Source organism: Halichoeres trimaculatus, unplaced genomic scaffold, assembly GCF_033239565.1.
Source record: "Halichoeres trimaculatus isolate MK-OKI-2021-1 unplaced genomic scaffold, fHalTri1.1 fHalTri1_scaffold_3, whole genome shotgun sequence".
Lineage (NCBI taxonomy): Eukaryota > Metazoa > Chordata > Actinopteri > Labriformes > Labridae > Halichoeres > Halichoeres trimaculatus.
Genome location: NW_027437181.1, coordinates 27,024,403 through 27,045,374, shown reverse-complemented (window position 1 = coordinate 27,045,374; position 20,972 = coordinate 27,024,403). Strand labels below are relative to the sequence as shown.

Below are 20,972 nucleotides of genomic sequence, written 5' to 3'. Positions count from 1 at the left end.
TCTGAAATAAAAAGACTAACTCACCAGATTTAAATAGAAAACAAACAAAAAGAACAAGGCTGCAACAACTAACATTTTTTTACTCCTTCCAAAATGACACTGAAAGATTCTCTCAAACTTCATTTAATCAGAAACTGCTACACAGTCAAGGCAACATATTGTTGGCGATAGAGTGAATCTTGAACTGTCAGGTTTGATTGAACCAAATGGCCACAGTGATAATCAACGTTGTGTATTTACAACCTACAATCAACACTGTACACATCCCAATGAACGCTGGGAGGTTCGTAAGAGTGTCGTACAAACAATTCAGGCCAGGCAGCAGTACAAGTATTTTCCTGTGGAACTGACTAATAATCTGATGGACTCGTGCTGATTTTAAATATCTGAAATAAGAAAACACTGTTCAAAGTTCACACAGCCTGTTAAACATCTCTGTGGGGATGAATACTTCCAGTTGTTGAAAAGTCTTAGATTGTAAACATTTTAAGTTACAAAACCAGAATGTGCAGTCAACAGTGAGCCCGTCAGAAGAATGTGCAGTTATCAGTCATCAGCATTAGTTTGACATGGGAAAGAAAAAACATGTGTCAATCTTGATTACAAAAAATTTCAAAACCTCTTGAGAGGTTACGAGCAGCAGTAAAATGTGGTTCTCCCTCTGCACAGATTACAAAAAACTTACAGTGAAAGTTCAGTAAATACTGGACTTCTGACAGTAAAAATCAATGTGCATAAAACAAATACTCAAATGTATCTAAACATCAGGTCATCAGGGGTTGGCAAATGTTCAATCATACTTCTTGGCTGTGGTAATAAAAATGAGCAACACTAAAATTCTGATTTGGACCTCGCACAGTCTGTGAAATAGACATGGTGAATTAGTCATTAGTGGTTCAATGGTTGGTCCGTTCAGCAGCATCCACCACATTAATGTCTCTAAAAACAGTGAAATGTGCTCTTAGTCTGTGCTGCTTCCTTGGCTAGTGTAAGCTAGTGTTGCTACGTTCTCTTTCCTTTCTACAGAATGCTCTCTGTGGATACGTAGGGCTTATTTTGGCAACATGAGAAGCATATTTAGGAAAAAAAAAACTTGCATTTACGCAAGGACCAATGGCACAAACACTGTAAAACAGAAAAATCAGTTTCTTTAAAAGGAGAACTAGTCTAGCCATTGTGTCAGCAGAATAAAATCTGCTGGGAGCAATGGGCGTTCCTGGAATTAGTTTTCAGACAAATTGTTGAATAAAGTTTGGAGTATAGATCTGACCAGCAGGCCTTTTTCATTGTCGGAACAGATGATGTAGATTTTAAAAAAAAGAGTTGATGTTGTTGATGGAAACAACTAACTCTGACTGGAGGATGCAGTAACACTTAGAAGGCCACAGTACTGAAGCTGAATATGACAATCTCATCATTTTTTTCGCTAACCTTCCTGTAAACGGGTTTGACGCATACAATATTGAACTGCAGTATCACATGCTGCTGAAGGTTTGTGTTAGACAAGCAGCTGTAGTTCCTCTCCATCAGTGCAGTTTCAGTGAAAAGCTGTTCCTTCTTTTATAACTAACCTCTCTATGACCTTATGATCAGCATCAGTGTGTGCTACAGGTCTCACACATACCCACAACATAGGCTGTATTCATAGATCTCACCTTCATACATAATCTTTATGTATTAATCTTCACATGCAGTCTGAGTCACACTTGGCGAGCTGTTTTGAAGCTGTTTTGGTTTCCATTCCAGTGTGAAAATCAAGGATTTAGATATTGAATGTTTTAAGACTGTATGATCTTTTATTCCCAAACAGTCCAGCTGTTTGTTCCTGCTGAGCTCGGCACCATGAAATGCACAGTCAAAGTAAAAAACTGTGTCATTCCCCCTTTTTTTGTCAAGTAAAAATTGAGTTTTGGGAGATGTAGCAGTTTTTTTGTGGAGCGTTCTTCACATGGTCAGTGCAAAATTTGATCCACTCACTCCACATCACTCTTCTTTCACTGTCATGGATATTTATGTTTACTGAGAATAAATGTAATCTGTAATCTGTTTGAGTTAAGTTGTGACTGCCAGCAGTAATGATGCTTATGATTTTATAACAGACAAGTGAGATTGTCTGTCAAAAAGTTAAGATGTGTTTGCTCATATTAAAGTTAATTTATAGCCTTCTTACATTTAAATAAAGAAGTAAAATCAAACAGTGAGGACAGATTGATGTAGATGCCCCTCATTTTGTCCATGCAAAACAAACTAAGAGTCAAATGTGCTTAAGTTTGTTGCACATGGTCCATTTTTAGCAGCTAACACCAGGTGGAGTCAGGATGTGGAGTATGGGGGTTTGTACGAGTCTGGTCAGAGATTGTTAGAAGAAGTCGTGACAGCAGTGTGGGTCTCCCTCACGTTGGATTGGAGGAACATCTCTGGAGGAGGAGGGCGTGGCAGGTGTCACAAACCCGGACAGGTTTGGGTGAGGCAGGCAGAGGGAGCTCATTGTCTGAGCAGCTGTTGCAGAAAATCTCTCCGCAGTTCCTACAGTGGTGCTGGAAATAGACATTAGAAGAGAACTGAAATGAACATGGCTAAGACGGTGTGAGACATCCAGATCACGGCTTTAGCATGGTGCTTATTTTCACTCTCTTCATGTGGGTTCTTACCTTGCGCCTGGAGATGGAGAACTCTTTCTCACACAGCTTGCAGTGACTAGCCTCCTTGTCCTTCAGCCAAACCTGACCCCCCTGAAACAACACAACACCCAAACTTGATGTGATGAACTTCGCAAAACAACACGTTCCATGAGTCCAACTCAGTCTTTCCTGTGGCAATGACACCTGACGTTTTCAGCTTTTTAGTCTCACAGCGTAACTCAGCACTACTTTACCTGTAGAGCTTTGTTTGCCTCTTTGATGTCTTCAATCTTCAGTTTAGATCTGGCGAAAGGAAACAAAAACGTGCTCAGTAAAGGAAATGAAAACCAACTACCACACTGAACCACTGAACTAATTAGTGAGGTAGATCATTTGTTGTATGAGGAGGACTCTGTATGAATGTAAATGACATTCTTGATGATTTAATGGAACTTAAACATCTGTATGCTCTGTCATCTCAAAAGCCTTTACCTGTAACTCATATGAATATTAAAAAACCACATACTCGCTAAGTTTGGAGCCTAGTTCCTCGAGCGCTTGTTCTTGGTCCTCGCAGATGCTCTTTAGCTGAATGTTTTCATCCTGGAGACGATGGAACTCCTGAAGAATAATAAAAACAGAGAAAACACAAACAAAAGCCATGCATGGAATCAGATCAAATTAAACCACAGTCTGGTAAAAAACAGAAGTGAAGTGAAATCTGTACCTTTTTCAGTCCATTGATTTGCAGTGCCTCGGTGCTGAGCTGAGACACAGCGTCTCTCTCTCTGTCCAGATCGTTTTGTAGCGTCTGCCTCCATTCCCTCTCTATCTTAAGATCCGTCTCCAGCTGCTGGCTTTAAGAATGAAAACAGGAAAAACAAACACAAAGAAACACATCAAATAGAGACAAAAGAAGGTGAAGCAGTGAAGATCAGATCACATGGCTGTATGTTTGTCTGTGTATTTATTTGAATTCAGTTTCTTGCAATTCACAAGAGGAGTGTGGAGCAAACCTATAAACAGACTTTAAACTAACTTTAAAGCAAGTCTGACAGCTGGCCAATGATCCCTCACACAGCTTTAAGTATACCTCTCTTAATGAAGTGTTCATGTATGTTTGTGTCTACCAGTGCGTCTATGTTTAGATTATATTCACTTACAGTTGCCTCTCTCTGTGCTCGATCTGCCGCTGCAGGCTGTCGGCCTTGTTGGCAAAGTCCAACTTGAAGCGTCTGGTTCCCTCCTCAGCCTCTCTGCGGTTCCTCTCTGCCTCCTGTAATCTGCACCATTATAACCAGGGACAAACTCAGGACCATGGAGAGAAAAAACTGGGGGGTGGGGGTGGCATGAAGGTAGCAGGGGGAGGTAAAGAACAGAGGCGGATGGGGATGGGAAGGATGGGTGTCAGATAAGAAGGGATGTTGGAGGTTTGGAGGAGGGATGTCTCAGGATAAAAGAAAAATGGGTTGAAAGATGGCATGGCAGGGTAAAACTTAAAACAACGCACTGAGAATTAGATTATGGGTTGAAAGAAAAGAAAAAGGGGGGTGATACACAAAGGCGATGATTTAAAATAAAGACACGTGGTAAAACAAAGAGAAAAACTGCCCCTGAAGCAGCTGTTAAAATAAGATAGAGAGGGAATATACAAATATATACTACAGGTATTGTCCAGTGTTTTGGGGGGCACATTTAATCCAGTTTTTCCATCTCTTATTAAGACAATCAGGGTTATCCCTTCTTCTATTAGCTGTTGATAAAAAGCTTTATCACTTAGTTTAATCACATAATAATTCTCCAATCACACCCAACCATTTCCAAACATCTAACTTTATTGATCACGGTGGTAAAAGACAGAAGTTGTGAGTTCCAACAGAGGTAACAAGAGTTTATTCTTCTACAAACAGAGGGCTGATATAGAACTATGAGCATGGGGAAAGAAGGAGTAGAATAACTACCTCCTCATCTATCACAAAAGTTAATAAATATGCCAAGACGAGACACAACAACACATTAAAATTCCTTTTACTGAAGCTCCAGAGGTTTACAGCTGTGTGGCTCTTGGGTCTTTGTACTTACGGCTGTTTTGTCTGTTCTACAGAAACTAAGAATGTGAAGTGCACTGAAGCTGCTGGTCCCACTGAGATGTTTGTATTTGCTGAAACCTGACTCAACATTACAATTTTTAACTAAAGGGAATCTCTAGAAGTTTGAAGAGCAATTAGAGAGAAGGACTGTTTGAAATCTCAACTCTCTCACAGTAAAGAGAGTATGTTTCCCCTCTATCAGTCTACTGTAGTGTTCAAAAATGCAGTGACTAAAGTATCTTCACTACTTGCTGCGATTTCACAAAAACTTGAGCGTGATGATGTAAGGGACGAGATGTCAGAAACCTTTGAACTGCTCACTGCAGAGTGGACTACGTACTTAAAAAGGTGAGAGAGTGAACAAAGGGCTGATTTCAGCTGCGGCGAGGGTCATCACAGCCAGTCAGAAGCAGGTCAGGAGGTGCGTCACATGCAGAGCAAAACTGGCAACACATTAAAAGCTGAAGGCTGCACAAGCAAACTCCTCTCTGACTAAAGACGTTTGCCACTGACTGTCTGTGTTGAGCACAGGCAGCTATGAAGACAAGTGTGTGTGGTAGTTTTCCTGTCCTTTTCCAACTTAAGACCAAGAATATTTATTTAACACACATTTCTCTTTGTCTTTTCATTCCACAGTTTTGCACAACTCCGAAGCCGAGTAAGAAAGAATTGTTCAACCAGTGTATTCAAAGTTTAAATTCTTGCTAAAGCTAAGATTAGAGTCCACCTTCTTAATATTTATGTGTACTTTTAGTTTCTAAACTAACTGGACTAATAAGGCTACCAGGTATTTTAAGTGGTGTTGCAATCTTTTTGATCAAGAACTTACTATGGAATTGTTTTGGGTTTTTTTTACAAGGGTGACACAAAATTTCTAGTTTCCACTCTATGACCCAAAAAACGTTTGTCGAGTAAACATCATTTTAAAATAAGTGGAAAAGACAACTTAGAGTGGACAGTAGCAACAATCTTATGATTACAGCTCAGAGCTCAAACAATTAGCTATCCTCTCTGTGTTACTGCATATTGACTGAAAACTGGAAGAGAATTAAGAAGCATATGTTTGAATGTTTGTACGCACCATCAGCATACAAACAAATAAAGTAGCATGTGACTATGTTAAATGTTTCTTCAGTAACTATTGAGCAGCAAATCAATATATTTACAGGACACTTCTGTTACCCAGCAGAGCAGTTAGTGGAGAATTTAACTGAAGTTCATGAAACATGTTGGAGTGGTCTCCAAGTTCACAGCACTCTGCTGATGATGATCATTTCTCAGTAACTAAACCCTGCATTCAGATTTCACCTGATTATGTGGCTGCTCTCTAGCCTTAAAACCATCCGAATATTGTGTGCAAGAACACAGGAATGCTCCTTTAAGTTAGTCCATGGAACATACAGTCTCTTGTGATCGTGTGTCTGTGTTTGTCCTCAGAAGGAAATATCCTTCACTAGCTTGTATTGGTGCTCTGTGTCTGTGCTAGCACACTTCACAAACGACATAGCTAGTGTTCTGGTCTGACTGAGCAGATCCTTATCACTGCACAAGGAAGCAGAGAGAAAACAGGGGTAAATAAATGAAAAGATGAGGTTTGAAGGGAGCAAAATGAAGGATGGATGGGTGGATGGGTGGTAGAAAAAAAAGACCAACAGAAAGGAGGAAAGAAGGAGGGAAGGAAGGAAAGAAGGAAGGAAGAATGTCAATACATCAGTATTCTACGTGTCCCCGGTAGCACTGAAAACCTGAAGTGACTTATCACAAGCAAAGCAGTAAGAGTAAATAAAAAACATCACAACATGTAAATCTTATTTCAGGCTCTCAGATTCATGCTGTTATCAGGTTTCCTCAAAGTGAGTGTATTTCCCTCCTCAGTTTAAGTATGAGCCATGAGAAGATGTGGGGAAAGGAAGCAGGGAGAATAAATGTAAAGACAGATAGATGAATAAACCAGCGCAGGTAAAAACTGGAACTTTTAGAATGAAATGTGCACAGAATAACACTAAAACACAGACACTGAAGCCTGAAAGTTGCCGACAGTTCCCCCTCCCCAATGTCTTTTCTCTTAAGTACAAAGCCTGTTTTTCTTTGTACATACAAAATTTGAGATTTTCAGCTACAGCAACACAAAACCCTCACTAAAATAACATGTTTAACCTGGGGCTACCTGAACCACCAGAGCAGCAAAAGACATTCACAACCAATCACAAATAGGATGAAGCAGATTCAAACCAAAGGGAAGGAGAGGGGCGGGATGGACAGTGTTGACTGATAAAGATGGGGTAAGGAGGGATCAAAAGGCATCAATACACCGGCAGATTTCATGACTGATGGAATAAAGAGGATTCAGACTTAAAAAGCAGGATCACCATAACATGAAGGAAAACATTTGGAATACCATAAACAATAAAGATTTTTGTGTTTCCCTGAAGAAATATTGTACATGTTATAACACAGTTAGTACAAATAATGATACGCATTCAATATTACTGGTAGCTATAACTTCTCCTTGCCCTTGTGCGTAACTATTTTATTTTGAATAATATTTTAAGTTAAATGATGTTAAGATGTAAAAGCAGATGACTACTGCCTCACAACCAGTTTCTAAAGGGAAATTCTGAAACACTGATGAGGAAGATACTTCAAATGAGTTCTTAGAAATATCTTCTGTTGTCTTCTACAAAACAGCACGGGGGATAATGCAGAAGTCTTATACAGTGGAAAATTTGAGTAATTCCAGGAAATGAAATTGAGTCTATCTTTGATCATTGTATCCAGAAAAAAATCAAAGTTAAATGTCAACACGCCATTTGATCATTTGTTGGTTAAGAGACTGCATTTGTTTTAACACAGTCAGAGCTATGGTATGGTTTTTTGGGGATGTCAAACCAACAGTCATCAGGGGTAATTTGACCAAAAGTAGGACTGGAGGGATAATTTTAAAAAAGTGATTCTCTGTTTTTGTCAGTGTGTGTGTGTGTGTGTGTGTGTGTGTGTGTGTGTGTGTGTGTGTGTGTGTGTACGTGTAGGTGTGCTGGGCCTTCACAGGTGGTGCATCTCACCTCTGCTCCAGCTGTTTCATGGTGGCAGTGATCTGATTGGTCTTCTCTTCCAGACGGGTGATCATGTTGTTCTTCTTCTTCATCTCCTCATCAGATGACTGGCAAACAAATGAATCTATGAGTCTAAATAAAAACAACACTGACTGACTGACTGACTGAAGTCACATGTGTGTGCTTTTACCTGCATCTTCTGGTACATTTCTACATTGATGGCTTTGACTTCATCCAGCTGGTGTCTCAATCCAATCAGTGTGTCCTGTTGATGACAAAGACATCAGAGATGCTCTGATCCTCATCTGTTAACACTTACATGAGACAGCTGTATGTTTATTGATCCAGTTTGTCACATGTTTAGCTGATATTCTCTGAAATACATCCAGGGCAAACTGTGTTATTGCTTTCCATGCATGTCATAAGTTGCACAGTCACACTAATGATGCTGGGTGCTGATTCACATGATGGTTTTGTAGCATCTTAAAAAGCTACCATGATGCTGCTGTCTCTGCATGTCACAGCCTTACTACAAATATCTGCTGGTGGTGTTTGTGAAGCAGAGTTTGCATGAGGGTATCGAGGACTGCTGCAAGGATGAGCACAGGAGTGAGCAAAGTATTAAAGCATGTGAGAAAGTACAGGCTGGTGCACAATGATCATATGATAGTTGCCCTGTCTTCCCTCACTCTAATGATGAGAAGTCTGAAGGGCAAACACTTGACTGAAAGAGCTATTAACTGTTTGAATCTAAATACCTCTAAAAAACAGTTATTAAGTATTTTAGCTTCTCTTATTTCAATTTCTACAGTATGTCCTGTTTGTTTCTGATGTAGCTTATTACATGATCACATTGGTGGGGTAAATAGGGAGACCAATGAATAAAGGAGGGGATGCTGTATTTATTTAAAGCCACCCATTATTTTTATTTGGTGTGGATAAGAGATGAGAGGCCAAGTTGTTTTACTATCATTTTTTCAATCACTGTTATCATCATTCTGTGCTGATTATCATAAACTGATCTTTTTCTATTAAAGATGCTATAAGAAGGGTCTGTTTTAATTGCACCCCCTCGCCACCTTGTGTCCCAGATTCTCTGCACACTGTCGTGAATTACTTTTAGAGACACATGTGTTTGTTATGGAATTAAATGGAAATTGGATCAAAACAATTTTTCTTTGTTCAAGACAACTTTTCACTGGATTAAAGGCACCGAGGTAAGGTATTCATCAGTACAGTTACATAGTGCAATGGTTTGAAACGTGACATCAAGCAGACATTGGAGCAACTGGCTATAACGTATCTGTAGGCTAACGTGACAACAAGTAAACACTGTCACTTTGTAAGTGGTTTAGTAGCTGTCTATATTTAGCGCAGCTGACAGCCTGGTGCTCTGAGACATGTCCATAATGTGTAACATTAGTAAATCCTGGTTAGTTATGTCCTGACAGTCATCTACCAACCAGAGCTAACGTAACTTCACTCTTCGTTTTATTGACAGACTCTCAAGTTTGAACAGACCACTGCAGAATAACTGCAGCATGTGGGTTGAAATGAACATTATCACAAACAGCTTAGCCCCTGTCTTATAGAGTGATACGGCCTGAGGTAAAGGCTAATTAGCAATATTGGTGCTGATGATCTCATTTTAAAGTGTGGATTGCAGTCACACATTTGTCTAGAAAGGAGACATTTTTTCAAGATCACTTTCAAACTCCTCACAGCCCCTTTAATAATATGTGAACTTATCTTAACAGATTTTAGAGGTTTTTTTAAAGCCCAACAGCTTTACATCAGCTTTTTTCATTTTGAAGTCACTACAGTAAATATATTTGCCCAACCTGTTTTTCATGAATATCTTTCTCCAGAAGTTTCATAGCCAGCTCCATTTCCTGTTTCATTGACACCTGGACGACCAGCTCATTCTCCACATCCTAAAAAAGCCACGAGTAGATTATTTGTAATCATATCATCTCCATGTATAGATTAAACACACACACACACACACACACACACACACACACACACACACACACACGCACGCACGCGCGCGCGCGCGCGCACGCACGCACGCACGCACACACACACACACACACACACACACACACACACACACACACACACACACACACACACACACACACACACACACACACACACACACACACACAGAGGGTCATGGGTCCAACCTGTCTGAGCTGACACTCCTCCTTCAGTTGCCTTCGAGCCTCGTTGTACATCTCATCCAAGCCCTGACGAGACTGTCTATACGTGTCTCTCTCCACAGAAACGTCACCTTGAGTTACCTGAATAAAAAACATTCACAGGAAGGTGGTGAGCCATGTCATGTGTCAGCTGTATGAGTCAGAGCTGAAAAAAAAAGGTTTAGGGTAAAATAAGAAGTTAAGGTTTCAGGTTTAACAAGACAATGCATATCCACTGATAAACGTTTCCTCTGCGTTTTGTCACAACAGCGTTTATCCATTGTGTTTGTGCATGTGTGACCGCAGACCTCTAATTGTTGCTGAGCCTTCAGTAGAATAAGACTGTTTTCACTCCGCAGCTGCTGGTTTTCTTCCTGTAGTTTGATGATGTTGTTCTTGGCTATGGCTAACTGCAAACACAAACACACAATGACAGTTTGACGCTGACAGAACTTTGACTTCTGCCCAACATATCTGACAAAGTGAAAGCATTAACTTTTATGATTACCTAACAAGTTAAACAAGTAGCTTCCCCATTTCATAAAACAAAGGTAGATCAAGAGTTTTTCATCATATTGTTACAGATATAACAAAACAAAATGCATGACTGGTAATGACGATCTTTAATAACGGTGTGTTTCACCTCCTCTATGAGCTTGGAATTGGACTTCTCCAGAGAGTCTACTCGACCTTGGAGACCATGAACTGTGGAGCTAAATGTACAAACACAAAGACAGAAATTATATTACACTTTAATTTAACATCAAAGTTTATGTTATAGGTTTAACCTTCCTAACTAATGCACATGCTGGTTGTAAGCTACATGACAGCTGCAGGTGTTATTACTCTCAGTTTCAGTTTCAGTATATTTAAAGAGAAAGTAAGAGAAGAAAAAACAAAGAGAGGAAATGTGGCAGACTATTAATGAGTCTGTCCGTTGGGACAGATGGCTCATATATGTACTCTTCAAAAACAGACTGGATCTGGTCAGATCCCTTTTAATATAGTACACAGTTTACATGCATAAAGGGAAATGTGACAAAGAAATAAACAGAAAAAGCAGCAGCTAATGAAATGTATCAAAGCAACATAATATCTAGGATGTTATGGAGAAAATCCTGTGGGTCAGTTTCTTAAAAAAAACATTTTAAAAAATACTCCTTACTTAAGTTGACGGTTCAGCTCCTCTACATAATTCTTCTGGTCCAAGATGGATGCGATTTGGCTATTTCTGTTGCCATGGAAACAAGAATTAGATACAGCTTTGCATCAGATTTAGAGGCCAAAGAAACCAGGTGAGTCGAGATGAGACAATACAAGATCGTACCTCTCCTCACTCCTGTAATCATCAATGTCATTCTTCAAGTACATGGAGAAGTCTATGACCCCAACCTGAAAGAAGAGATCAACAAGTTGAGCTCATATAATTCCTGTAGTCACACATATTCTTGTGTCTCTATATGTGTCATGGTATCCTTTTTGACCACATCAATACCTGTTAAATCTCTATTCCCAAAACAACTTGATGTAAACAGACACACATTCATTTTATTTGTATTGGTATAAACTTTGTTTGCACTTTAGAAACACCTTTTACCCACAAGTAGTAACATGACACCACAGTCTCTGTTCGGTTGGAATAATGTCACACAGGAGAAAATCCTTATCTGTATTTTTGCCTCCTCATCCTAAGTTCAAACTTGTTCTTTTCAATGAACATGCAGCAGAAATAAGTTGACCTTTAATTTTCACTGATGTTTAATTCACTTCACTGAACTTCAGGTGCAAATGCTTTTTCATCTCAAAGAGTAACTGCATTGTCTCAAGCAGTGGTTACCTGAGAGTCGAGATCCTCGCCTTTGACACACAAGTTAGCATCAATGACATTCAGGCCCACCAACAGACCAACAATTACTGCTCCCTCCTCCTCGAGCATCAGAGCTGAATTTTCATAGAAATCACTGAGAAAAAGACAGAAAAATGTCTCAAATACCTCAGAACACTCTTCAAGGTGCAGCATGCAGGGAGTGAATTTTAAGTGAGGTTTTAGCTTTGTGGTATTTGTTATAGATGTGACATTTTTTTCTGAATTCCTCTTTGAACGTTTTGTACAGTTTCAGTCATTGATGCATTAAATAAGCTTCTACTAGGTAAGAAGAAAAAAAGACTTTGCTCTCTGATGGTCTGAAAGCTTTCTCATCAGGGATTGTGACAGTAAAGTTTTTCTGGACAAACTTACTGAATACTTTGCATTTTCTGTGTGTGTGTATAAAAACACTGTGTGTGTACCTGAGCAGGTCTTTTCTGGTGATGAGGAGTCGTAGGTAGTCAGCGAGCCGTTTCTGCATGAGAGCCAGGCGCAACCAAGCTCTGGCCCTGCCTAATGGAGTCCTGTAAAGAAACACACACAAACACGGAGGTGATAAGATTACATTCTTAGGCAGTTTGAGGGTCTGGGGCTGGTGGTTTTGGGGGACGGTGTTTAAGAGCCTTTCAGTTTTGTTTTGTTTTGTTTATTTATGTCAACCTAGTTTAGTTCTTTTCATTGTTGCTGCCTGTTTACTGTAGATTAGTGATACATGGTCTAAACTAATGCACTGTTCCCTTTTCAGCTACAGAAAAAAAAGTTTCAGTTCACCTATGTTTCAACTCAGAAACTAAAACTTTTTTCAATGCCTAACTTTATTCTGGTGAAAAAAAATCACTCATAGTCTGTGTTGAGAAAACCCCGCTCTGCAGCATGTCCGTTGGTCTGACTCAGCAACAGCAAAGGAAACACTCTGTTCTCCATTTAAAACAGATCAACTGTTCCTTATTTTGTTGGATCAGACAAGACCTGAATAGTATTCACTTTATTCCCTCCTGGAAGCTCTGCTGCTATGCAGTGTCTGATAATGGAATAACAGTATAAAACATTACGTGGAAATCATGTGTGAGAGACAGACGGAGCACCAGCCTGCTCACTGTATCCACTAGAGGACACTTAATGAATATTAATGATAGTTTTTATGAAAATATGAGTTATTCTCTCATCATACAAACACTTGATCTCATTTGGCTCAATATGTAAAAACATGTATACTTCTGTATAAACTGACTTTCTTCTTAAAGGATATCAACTAAAACTGACAATACGGCTCATTTCAAGCTCAATGATTTATGAACTACCTATAACAGCTCTAACAGTAACAAAGAGACAATGGAAAAAGAAGTAGAGAAATTGTGACGAGGAAGAGACAAGACAGTATCAAGCGGAAAGGTGAAGTGAGAGTAAATCACACTTGGGTGTGAAACTGCTCTGGCTCATGTCCCATCATCATGTTACAGGTTCATATGAGTGTAAGTATTGTGTAGAGGACTATGTTTCTCCAGTATAATGTCAGGTTAAGTTTTGTGTGTGAACATAAATGTGTCTCACTTCAGTCCAGGCAGGTCTCGTACAGAGGCAGATATTTCTGCAGCTTCTGGACACAATTTCTCCACAAGCTCCAGAGGACCCCACAGAGACTTGTTAAAGCCCAGAAAGGACTTTTTCACTGCAGCGAGAAAGAAGGAAGACATATCACTTAGAGACACAAGCTGAGGAATAAAAATCTAGCATTGACACTTTTTAAGGATACACAAAAGCAACTGTGCAGCTCAGAAAGAGATCACAAAGAGATATTTCAGATTTAGCCAAACTAGCACAGCACCCACACACATACACTCCTCTACCTCTGAGGCCATGTTTGAGGCAGTGCTCCATGACAACAAAGAACTGCTGAAGAGGAGGGTAGTCCGAGTCTAGCGTTCGTCCAAAGCTCAGAGCTGACTCAATCAGTCCTTTAATACTCAGCTTGGCCATGTTCAATAGGTTGGCTCTCTCCATGGCCATGGGGTCCCGCATGGCTGTGGAAAGAAACAGAAAAAAAAAACACAAAAAATTCACTTGAAGTATGTTTAAATGCCAAAACCAGATTAGATGTACAAAATACTGTCAGGAGAGGATCATTCCTGACATTTATTTTTTTAATATGATTAAGAAATGTTTGAGGAAAAAAGTGCAGAAATGCATATTTGGCCATTTATGTCACACTTGAAAACTGTGTCAAAGCTACCACGAATACCAGTAACACCATTTCAAACATAAGGACCTCAACAACATATGGACCTCTGAGTTAATGTGTCGCACACACAAGAACATGACTGAGCAATGTCAGGTGAAAACATCGAGATGTTGCCTAGCAATTGAGAGAAGCTTTAACAGAGCATACACGAGACACTGACCAATCAACAGATGTTTTCTGAGAGCTGCATGAATATTGGGTGCCCTCAGGTGGAGGGCCATGAGGATACTGAGGACAAACAGAAACCCTCTGACTGTGTATTTTACACTGATCTACAGTGTCAGTTTCCTTGTTGATTTCTTGTACCCTTTAAAGTAGGGCTGCACGATTATCGCAATCGCAATCGCAATGTCAGCACATGCAAATACGTAATCGCAAAAGAGGTTATCGCAATCGCAATCGCAATGTCAGCACATGCAATTCAGGTTTTTCTCCATGATGACCAAGCAAGTCTGTAGACTCATCATGACAACTTTTTTTATTAAATCGCAAGCACAATCGCAATATTATCCACCTAATCGCAAATCACACCTTTTCCCCAAATCGTGCAGCACTACTTTAAAGCTTATGAGTGTGTATCTGTCAGAGCCTAAGCATAGCTGTGAACGTGCAGGGCCATCTTCTGATAGGGCTGTTTGGGAACTCAACCAAGACAGAAAAATCAAATCATCTATCATTGTTATCATTATAAAATTAAACAGTGATTACTAGAGGTGTGAAAAAATATTGCAATACTTTGACTTACAAAACAGTGTTGTTATTTCAACTCTAAATATTGGTTGGTTTTTTTTGTAAAATTAAAATTCACATTTTAGACGAGATGGGCGTAAATTATGTCTACCACACCACCACTATGGTAGATGGCACAGAGCTACTCTGATGTATGTTGCCAATAGACCGTATAATAAATATAAACTCAAAGTCTATTTGAAATATTAAATTTCTAAACTTAATAATATGGGTTTGTTAGAAAGAGCGAGTCAGTATGCCGTAAGACATCAAAGTTTTATCTCTATTTTTGGGTTACTTGGTTTAAAACCACTTAAAGTTCAATTTTTTTACAGTGTAGTAGACTAATAAAGTCATATTTATAGTGACTTTTTTTGAACATTGTCAGATTCTTTATGAGAAACATTGGTAACACCAATTGACATTTATCAATTTTACCAATGGACCACGTCTTTCATCCAATAATTTCTTTGCAAAAATTAGTTAAATGTCACAGCAGTTTATGTGACAAACTTGATGCGCTTTATGCTTTAAACTTAAGTGCATCACTATTTCAAAAACAATAAAAAAGGGAAGTTGTTTTCAAATAGTTTTGACTTAATTTGTCATTTCAATTTTGAGTAATATTGTGTAATTTAAATAAAAATCTCTAATTTTTCTTAGTGATATTGTGATACTATTGTATGGTGACCTAAGTATCGTGATGTGTATTGTATCATTAGGTTTTTGCCAATACTCAGCCCTAGTGATTACATTATAGTTTGCAGATTGTTAGCCTGATCCAGCTGTTGAGCTTATTTTTTATACTTCAGCAGCTTTTGTGCTATGAAGAATACATATTATGACAAGATCCAGAAAAAAACAGTGCAGCGGAAGATTACGACAATAGAAAACAGTGGTTCTTACAATTACAAGACAAAAATATAGATGATGAACCAGGATAATGACTGAAAGAGTAGCAAACAGTTGAAGTCCCACTTGTACATCCCACAGTGTTACTAAGTTGGTGTAAAATCAAGGAACCAAACAAGCACATTATTATATTGACTCAAACAGCCCCTGGGAGTTTTTTCCCCATTAGCATCAGTGCAGCATGTGATGCTTCAGGGTGAAGCTGTTCCACTGCTAACACTGACAGAAGAGGATTTAGCATCAAAGTATGAGCAGCACGGATCTATGAAAAATCAATTGGCCACACACAGAGGATAGTGAGGTAATGTTGGATGTTGGGGAGAGAGATGTACCAGCTATCACATCTACACATCTGATGAAACAGTTAAATCTGCTCCATTTAGCAACAGACTGAGTGATTGGTTGTTCCTGCACACTTCAGGAGGGGGATCTGTTTGTGTGGGGTGCCTGATAAGCACAGAGAGGGTCACATTACCTCATGTGTCCCTGAAACTATCAGATACTGGGTGTCTGCAGAACCAGAGCCTCATTTACACATACTCTTCCACTCCCAGAATGAACCTAACGCCCCCTGATGCAGCTAACACCCTACCTTGGACGGTCCAGTCGCCGGGCAGAGACGTCCTGTGATCCGACACTTTTGGTAGGACATGAATGCTCCCTGAGATGGTCTCGGATGCTTTCCTGGCCAAAGCGAAGATCGGAGCCTGCCATCGCCCGTCTCCTCCTCCTACACCACCTCCACCTCTAACATTGCTGCTATTAGCTTTATCTCCAACAGCAGATTTCTCCTCCTGTAGCCTCAAAATGCCAAACACCTGAGACTTATCCTTAGTGCTGTCCGCCTCAGACAGAGACAGGTCGTGGTCTGCGGACGATGCCATGTTCACGTACCTTTGAAATGATTACGGTGCGAAAACAACCGGATTCATGTACGATGCTAACCGTTAGCGACCGTTAGCCGGATGCACTATTCAACCGGCGACCATTATGACAACCTAACCGCAAAATACCTGTGTCACCAACGACCAGAGCACTGACAGGTCCGGGTAGATCCAACAACAACCGTCGTGTTGGACTCGTGCTGGATAACGTAGGCGTCAGTCTACATGGTGAACGTTAGCGGCAGTGACAGCAAAGAGCTGCTACAATGATTAAAGAAATATTTAATTTACATCCCGGTTGGCCAGAGATTTGTTTACACCTAGCAGACCAAACAGACAGTTGGCTTCTGACCGTCCCGCTGCACCCTCCGGAGGGGCGGTGTCAACAGACTCACAAGACACACAAAAGGAGCACTACGTAATGATTTAGGTTGCCATGTTGTTGGATGTGCCGCCCCCTCGTGGCTAAAGGATAAACTACGCTATAACTACACAACTACTAGTCGTGTATGTACAACAATGTACACATGTATTTACAATATTTAAACAATTGTTTTAGATATTTACTTCATTACCGAATAAACTACCAAATTATATTTATGAAGTTTAACTAAAATGTTTTTGCAAAGAAAATAGTAGTAATGCCACTTTGACATCAACAGAGCAGTAAAGATAGTGTTATATTTTACTTGCTGCATTTTTGCTTTGAGTGCTTTTTCTTTTGGGTTCTTCGTTTTGGTTGTGTAGTACATTTTGTGGTTGTTACATTCACACTTTTGGAAGGCATTGAGGCTGTCAGGTCTCTTCAGGTAAAGCATCATTATCCTTCTTCCAAGCTTTAAGTTTTTGTTTTGTTTTGTTTTTTGTATTTTTGTTATGGGGGGGATGTGAACTTAGTTTAAACTACAATTTTAAGAACATTGAACCATTAAATTAAATTATTTTTATATGAATGCTAAGATGTACAGATTTTTGGTTTGTGACTTCTTGGTAAAATAACCCTGGTCCGGTTTTGCTGGTGGACTTTGTAATCATGCATATTTTGTAAATCCTGCCTAATGCCATATTTTGAAATAATATGTGGAACCAGTAGCGGAAAAAATGCAAGACAGAAAATCTAGGAAACTTCAGTGATGAGGGGGTAGAGGTAGATGAAACATGTCTGCCTTAGTAAACATCATGAGCTTTTCTAATTAGAGTGAAAATTTTAATTTATTGCTGATTCTCTTGCATAAGTCAAGTTTATCAAAGCAGGTATAATCTGAAACTTTAAATTTAACTTACATTATGTCTATGTATGTAGTTGTCAGACTATGGTACTCACTGGTTAATCTTATGGATCGGTACCTTCTTTACATGATGATTTGTTTTAATGTTTACTTATCTTATACACAAGTGTCTAACTTATTCTGAAATTGGTTTAGTTAAAGCAGTGATGTTAGTAGGAGCTGCTTTATGGTCTTCTCGAGAACATTGTTTGAGGGTGTCAGTCAGAGTTGACAGGAAACGTCACCTGTAAGAAAAAGAGTTTTTTCATGTCCTACCTTGGCTGTATGCTAGTCGCTCCATACTCTCACTGTGAGTGATGCCCCAGCGGTGAAGACTCTGAGGGGAGTACATGGTGAGTGGAACTCTCCCCAGCCCACAGTTTGTTGTAAATATAGAGAAGGTAAATCAAGGTGTTCCCTGAGTCTTAAAGTGGTGCACTCTGGTCTGGTTTCTGTTGAAGTTGTGCCACACAGTCAGGTCTCTTCAGATTCCTCAGAATTAACAGACCTTCTTTCCAGTTCAGTCGAGTTTGATGACAGTCTCCAGGCGCACTGGGTGCCCGCTGGGGTGTGGGGGACAAAAATGACAGCATAGATGGAAATTCTAAGACAAAACAGACACAAACTTCCCAATCAAATCTATCAGGTTTCTGAGTAGCCTACCAGAATGCACCCAAAAAGTGCCTTTGACTTGGCACTTATAACTTAAGTCAACTGAATGAATGTAAAATATCTAATAATTCAGTAATTTTGACACTACGCTGCTGCAAAAAGATTAATATAAACTCTAAAGTTAGTCCCTGTCAGCTATCTGTAACCTGCCTCCATAAACCCCAGATTGAGACCATTACTGTCATGAATAATGTATTTTCCTTCTTCAGATCTTGAATAATTCTTGATTTTTATGAGTAAGGAGTTCAGTCACCACCAAAATTACCTCTTTTAAAAACCATTAGGAAGAAGTTTTACCTTTTCTGTGGGCAGTAGACTAGATCCCAGTGAGCACATCCAGTTATCCTCCACCTCACCATTGTATCAAGGCCTACACCCACATTAACTGATCAATGTTAGATCCAGTACTACAGACGGCGAGAGAAACTGTAGCAGAAAGGAGGCCTCTGAAAACTGCATTACAGGGATCACTAGTGTCAGACTTTCTGTTCTCGCCTTCTGATTGCCATAATGTCTCTCTCTGTCTCTCCCACTCTCTAATAGCTCAGGGCTGACCAGGATCATATGACCAGCTTCTTGCAGATCTGTAAACTCTTGAGCGGACTGGTGACTGCCTGTGTTAATTCCATAGACTGTATTATATAGGTTAATTTTCTGAATGACTGCTTATTCATCCAGAGAATTTATTAACCAGGCTGCTACCTTTTTTCTCATATCATCACCTTTTTATTTTTGCTCCTCTTACCAGGCTTTTCTCTGTTTCCTTGCAATGTGATTGTATGCATTTTTATTTCCTCCTTTGAAAGTTTTGCTTTCTGTAAAAAGAAAGTAAGCCATTTTGAATCTCTGCAGGTTGGTTTACTGGCGCTTTAACTATTTCTCCATAATAAAATGTTGATGAATTTGTGTAGTCGTTTCAATATTTACACCCAGGTTAGATACAAAAGAGACAGTGCATGCTGATCAGAAACTGCTGCCCAAATTTGAATTGGGCTCACTTTCAGTTTATCTTTAAACTGTTTTCCATTTGGTCCCTCCTTTTCCTTCCATCCTGTTTCTCCTGATGCTTCCATCACTTCTGAACCACACCTTAACAAACACACCACTGACGACCACTGTCATGCAGGGTGGTATGTTTGCACCATATGACCATGGCCGTCATCACGGGAGGAACACACCCCACTGCATGACAGGCAGCTGCAGCAGCCAGTGAATGGTGCTCACTGGAGTCATTCCCACCAATACAAATGTGATGCTGGTTCATTATAGTATCCATCCTGTCATGCAGCATAGTGCAGGATCTCTGTGATGCTATGCTACTGATACTGATGCACTGATTCAACGCCAAATACTAAGGACAGCAGAACAGATACATTCACAAAAAAGAACACACATAATAGAGACTTACCACAAAAACATTTGCTGCTGTTGTCACTGCTATACTTATGAGCTCACTTTGTAAACACGTTCAACAGAACACAGTGTGAATATTGCATCTCACCTTAAGCAGAAGAGAAGTCGGATGAGTATTCAATCGAATGAGCTTCTCAGCCTTTAGTGGTCCAGTCCAGAAAAGGACAGGTCTATCCTCTGGTCCAGTATGCTGAGTCTGAGGCAATGACTCGATCGAAAGAGCTGTAGATGTGCATGATCTACTTCCTGGAATGTACAGTCTAAGCGTCCAAGAGTTACAGTATCCTCTTCCACATATTCATCAAAAACAGGCTATCTATCTATCTATCTATCTATCTATCTATCTATCTATCTATCTATCTATCTATCATTTGTTCTAATCCATCTATCTATCTATCTATCTATCTATCTATCTATCTATCTATCTATCTATCTATCTATCTATCTATCTATCTATCTATCATTTGTTCTAATCTAGAGGTGCTGCAATGCTGTGAATGAAAATAAGCCTCTGTAGCTGAACAGCAGTGAGCCGGTACACACTCAGGAGACATCGCCAACAGGAACCACTACCATCACCCCACGCCGCCCAATGACAAGAGAGTAAAGGAGCATGGAAGAGGGGGAGGGGTTTGGGAGTAACACAATAAAAAAGGGGGGGTTGCTGCTTTCAAGGGCTGTATCTGAGAAGAGAAAGAGGAGAGGGAGGAGAGGAATGGAATGGAAAGGCAATCCAATGAACCTACACATACAACCCCACCCATACAAGCACAAGTCATTGATAATACAATCCTGCTAGAATGAATGAAACCATACAAACATTGGTGAATTCTGCAGCAGCTGTAACAGGAAGGCTAAGCATGCTCTTTGCAGTCAATCCCTATTTGGAAATCTAAGATCTAAGAGTGAGGGAGGGACTTGTAGAAATGGACTTCTGATTAGTGTGCATTTTTTGTGATGCTGAATGACTTGGCAGCTCAGGCAATAGAACAGTCCCATCGCTGCTGAGAGCCGAAAAGC

The 20,972-nt window shown here is 39.8% G+C and overlaps 1 protein-coding gene across 2 annotated transcripts; it reads right to left on the bottom strand.

The window, feature by feature from the left end:
* Window positions 1-62: 62 nt before the first annotated feature.
* On the bottom strand, window positions 63-20,501 carry rufy2 (RUN and FYVE domain containing 2). Of its 2 annotated transcripts, XM_074666109.1 has the most exons (20): window positions 20,041-20,501; window positions 18,144-18,430; window positions 13,683-13,856; window positions 13,387-13,504; window positions 12,258-12,359; window positions 11,806-11,929; window positions 11,296-11,360; window positions 11,134-11,199; window positions 10,612-10,681; window positions 10,277-10,378; window positions 9,954-10,070; window positions 9,606-9,698; window positions 7,955-8,029; window positions 7,774-7,871; window positions 3,785-3,904; window positions 3,349-3,478; window positions 3,148-3,242; window positions 2,876-2,924; window positions 2,652-2,732; window positions 63-2,537 (listed from the first exon to the last, which is right to left on the bottom strand). In XM_074666109.1, the coding sequence occupies exons 2-20, from the start codon at window positions 18,217-18,219 to the stop codon at window positions 2,394-2,396; spliced, it is 1,899 nt and encodes a 632-aa protein (XP_074522210.1). In that variant the 5' UTR covers window positions 18,220-18,430; window positions 20,041-20,501; the 3' UTR covers window positions 63-2,393. The 2 variants fall into 2 exon arrangements, with proteins under 2 accessions (XP_074522210.1, XP_074522208.1); XM_074666107.1 differs by lacking the exons at window positions 18,144-18,430; window positions 20,041-20,501 and adding an exon at window positions 16,308-16,985.
* Window positions 20,502-20,972: the final 471 nt, after the last annotated feature.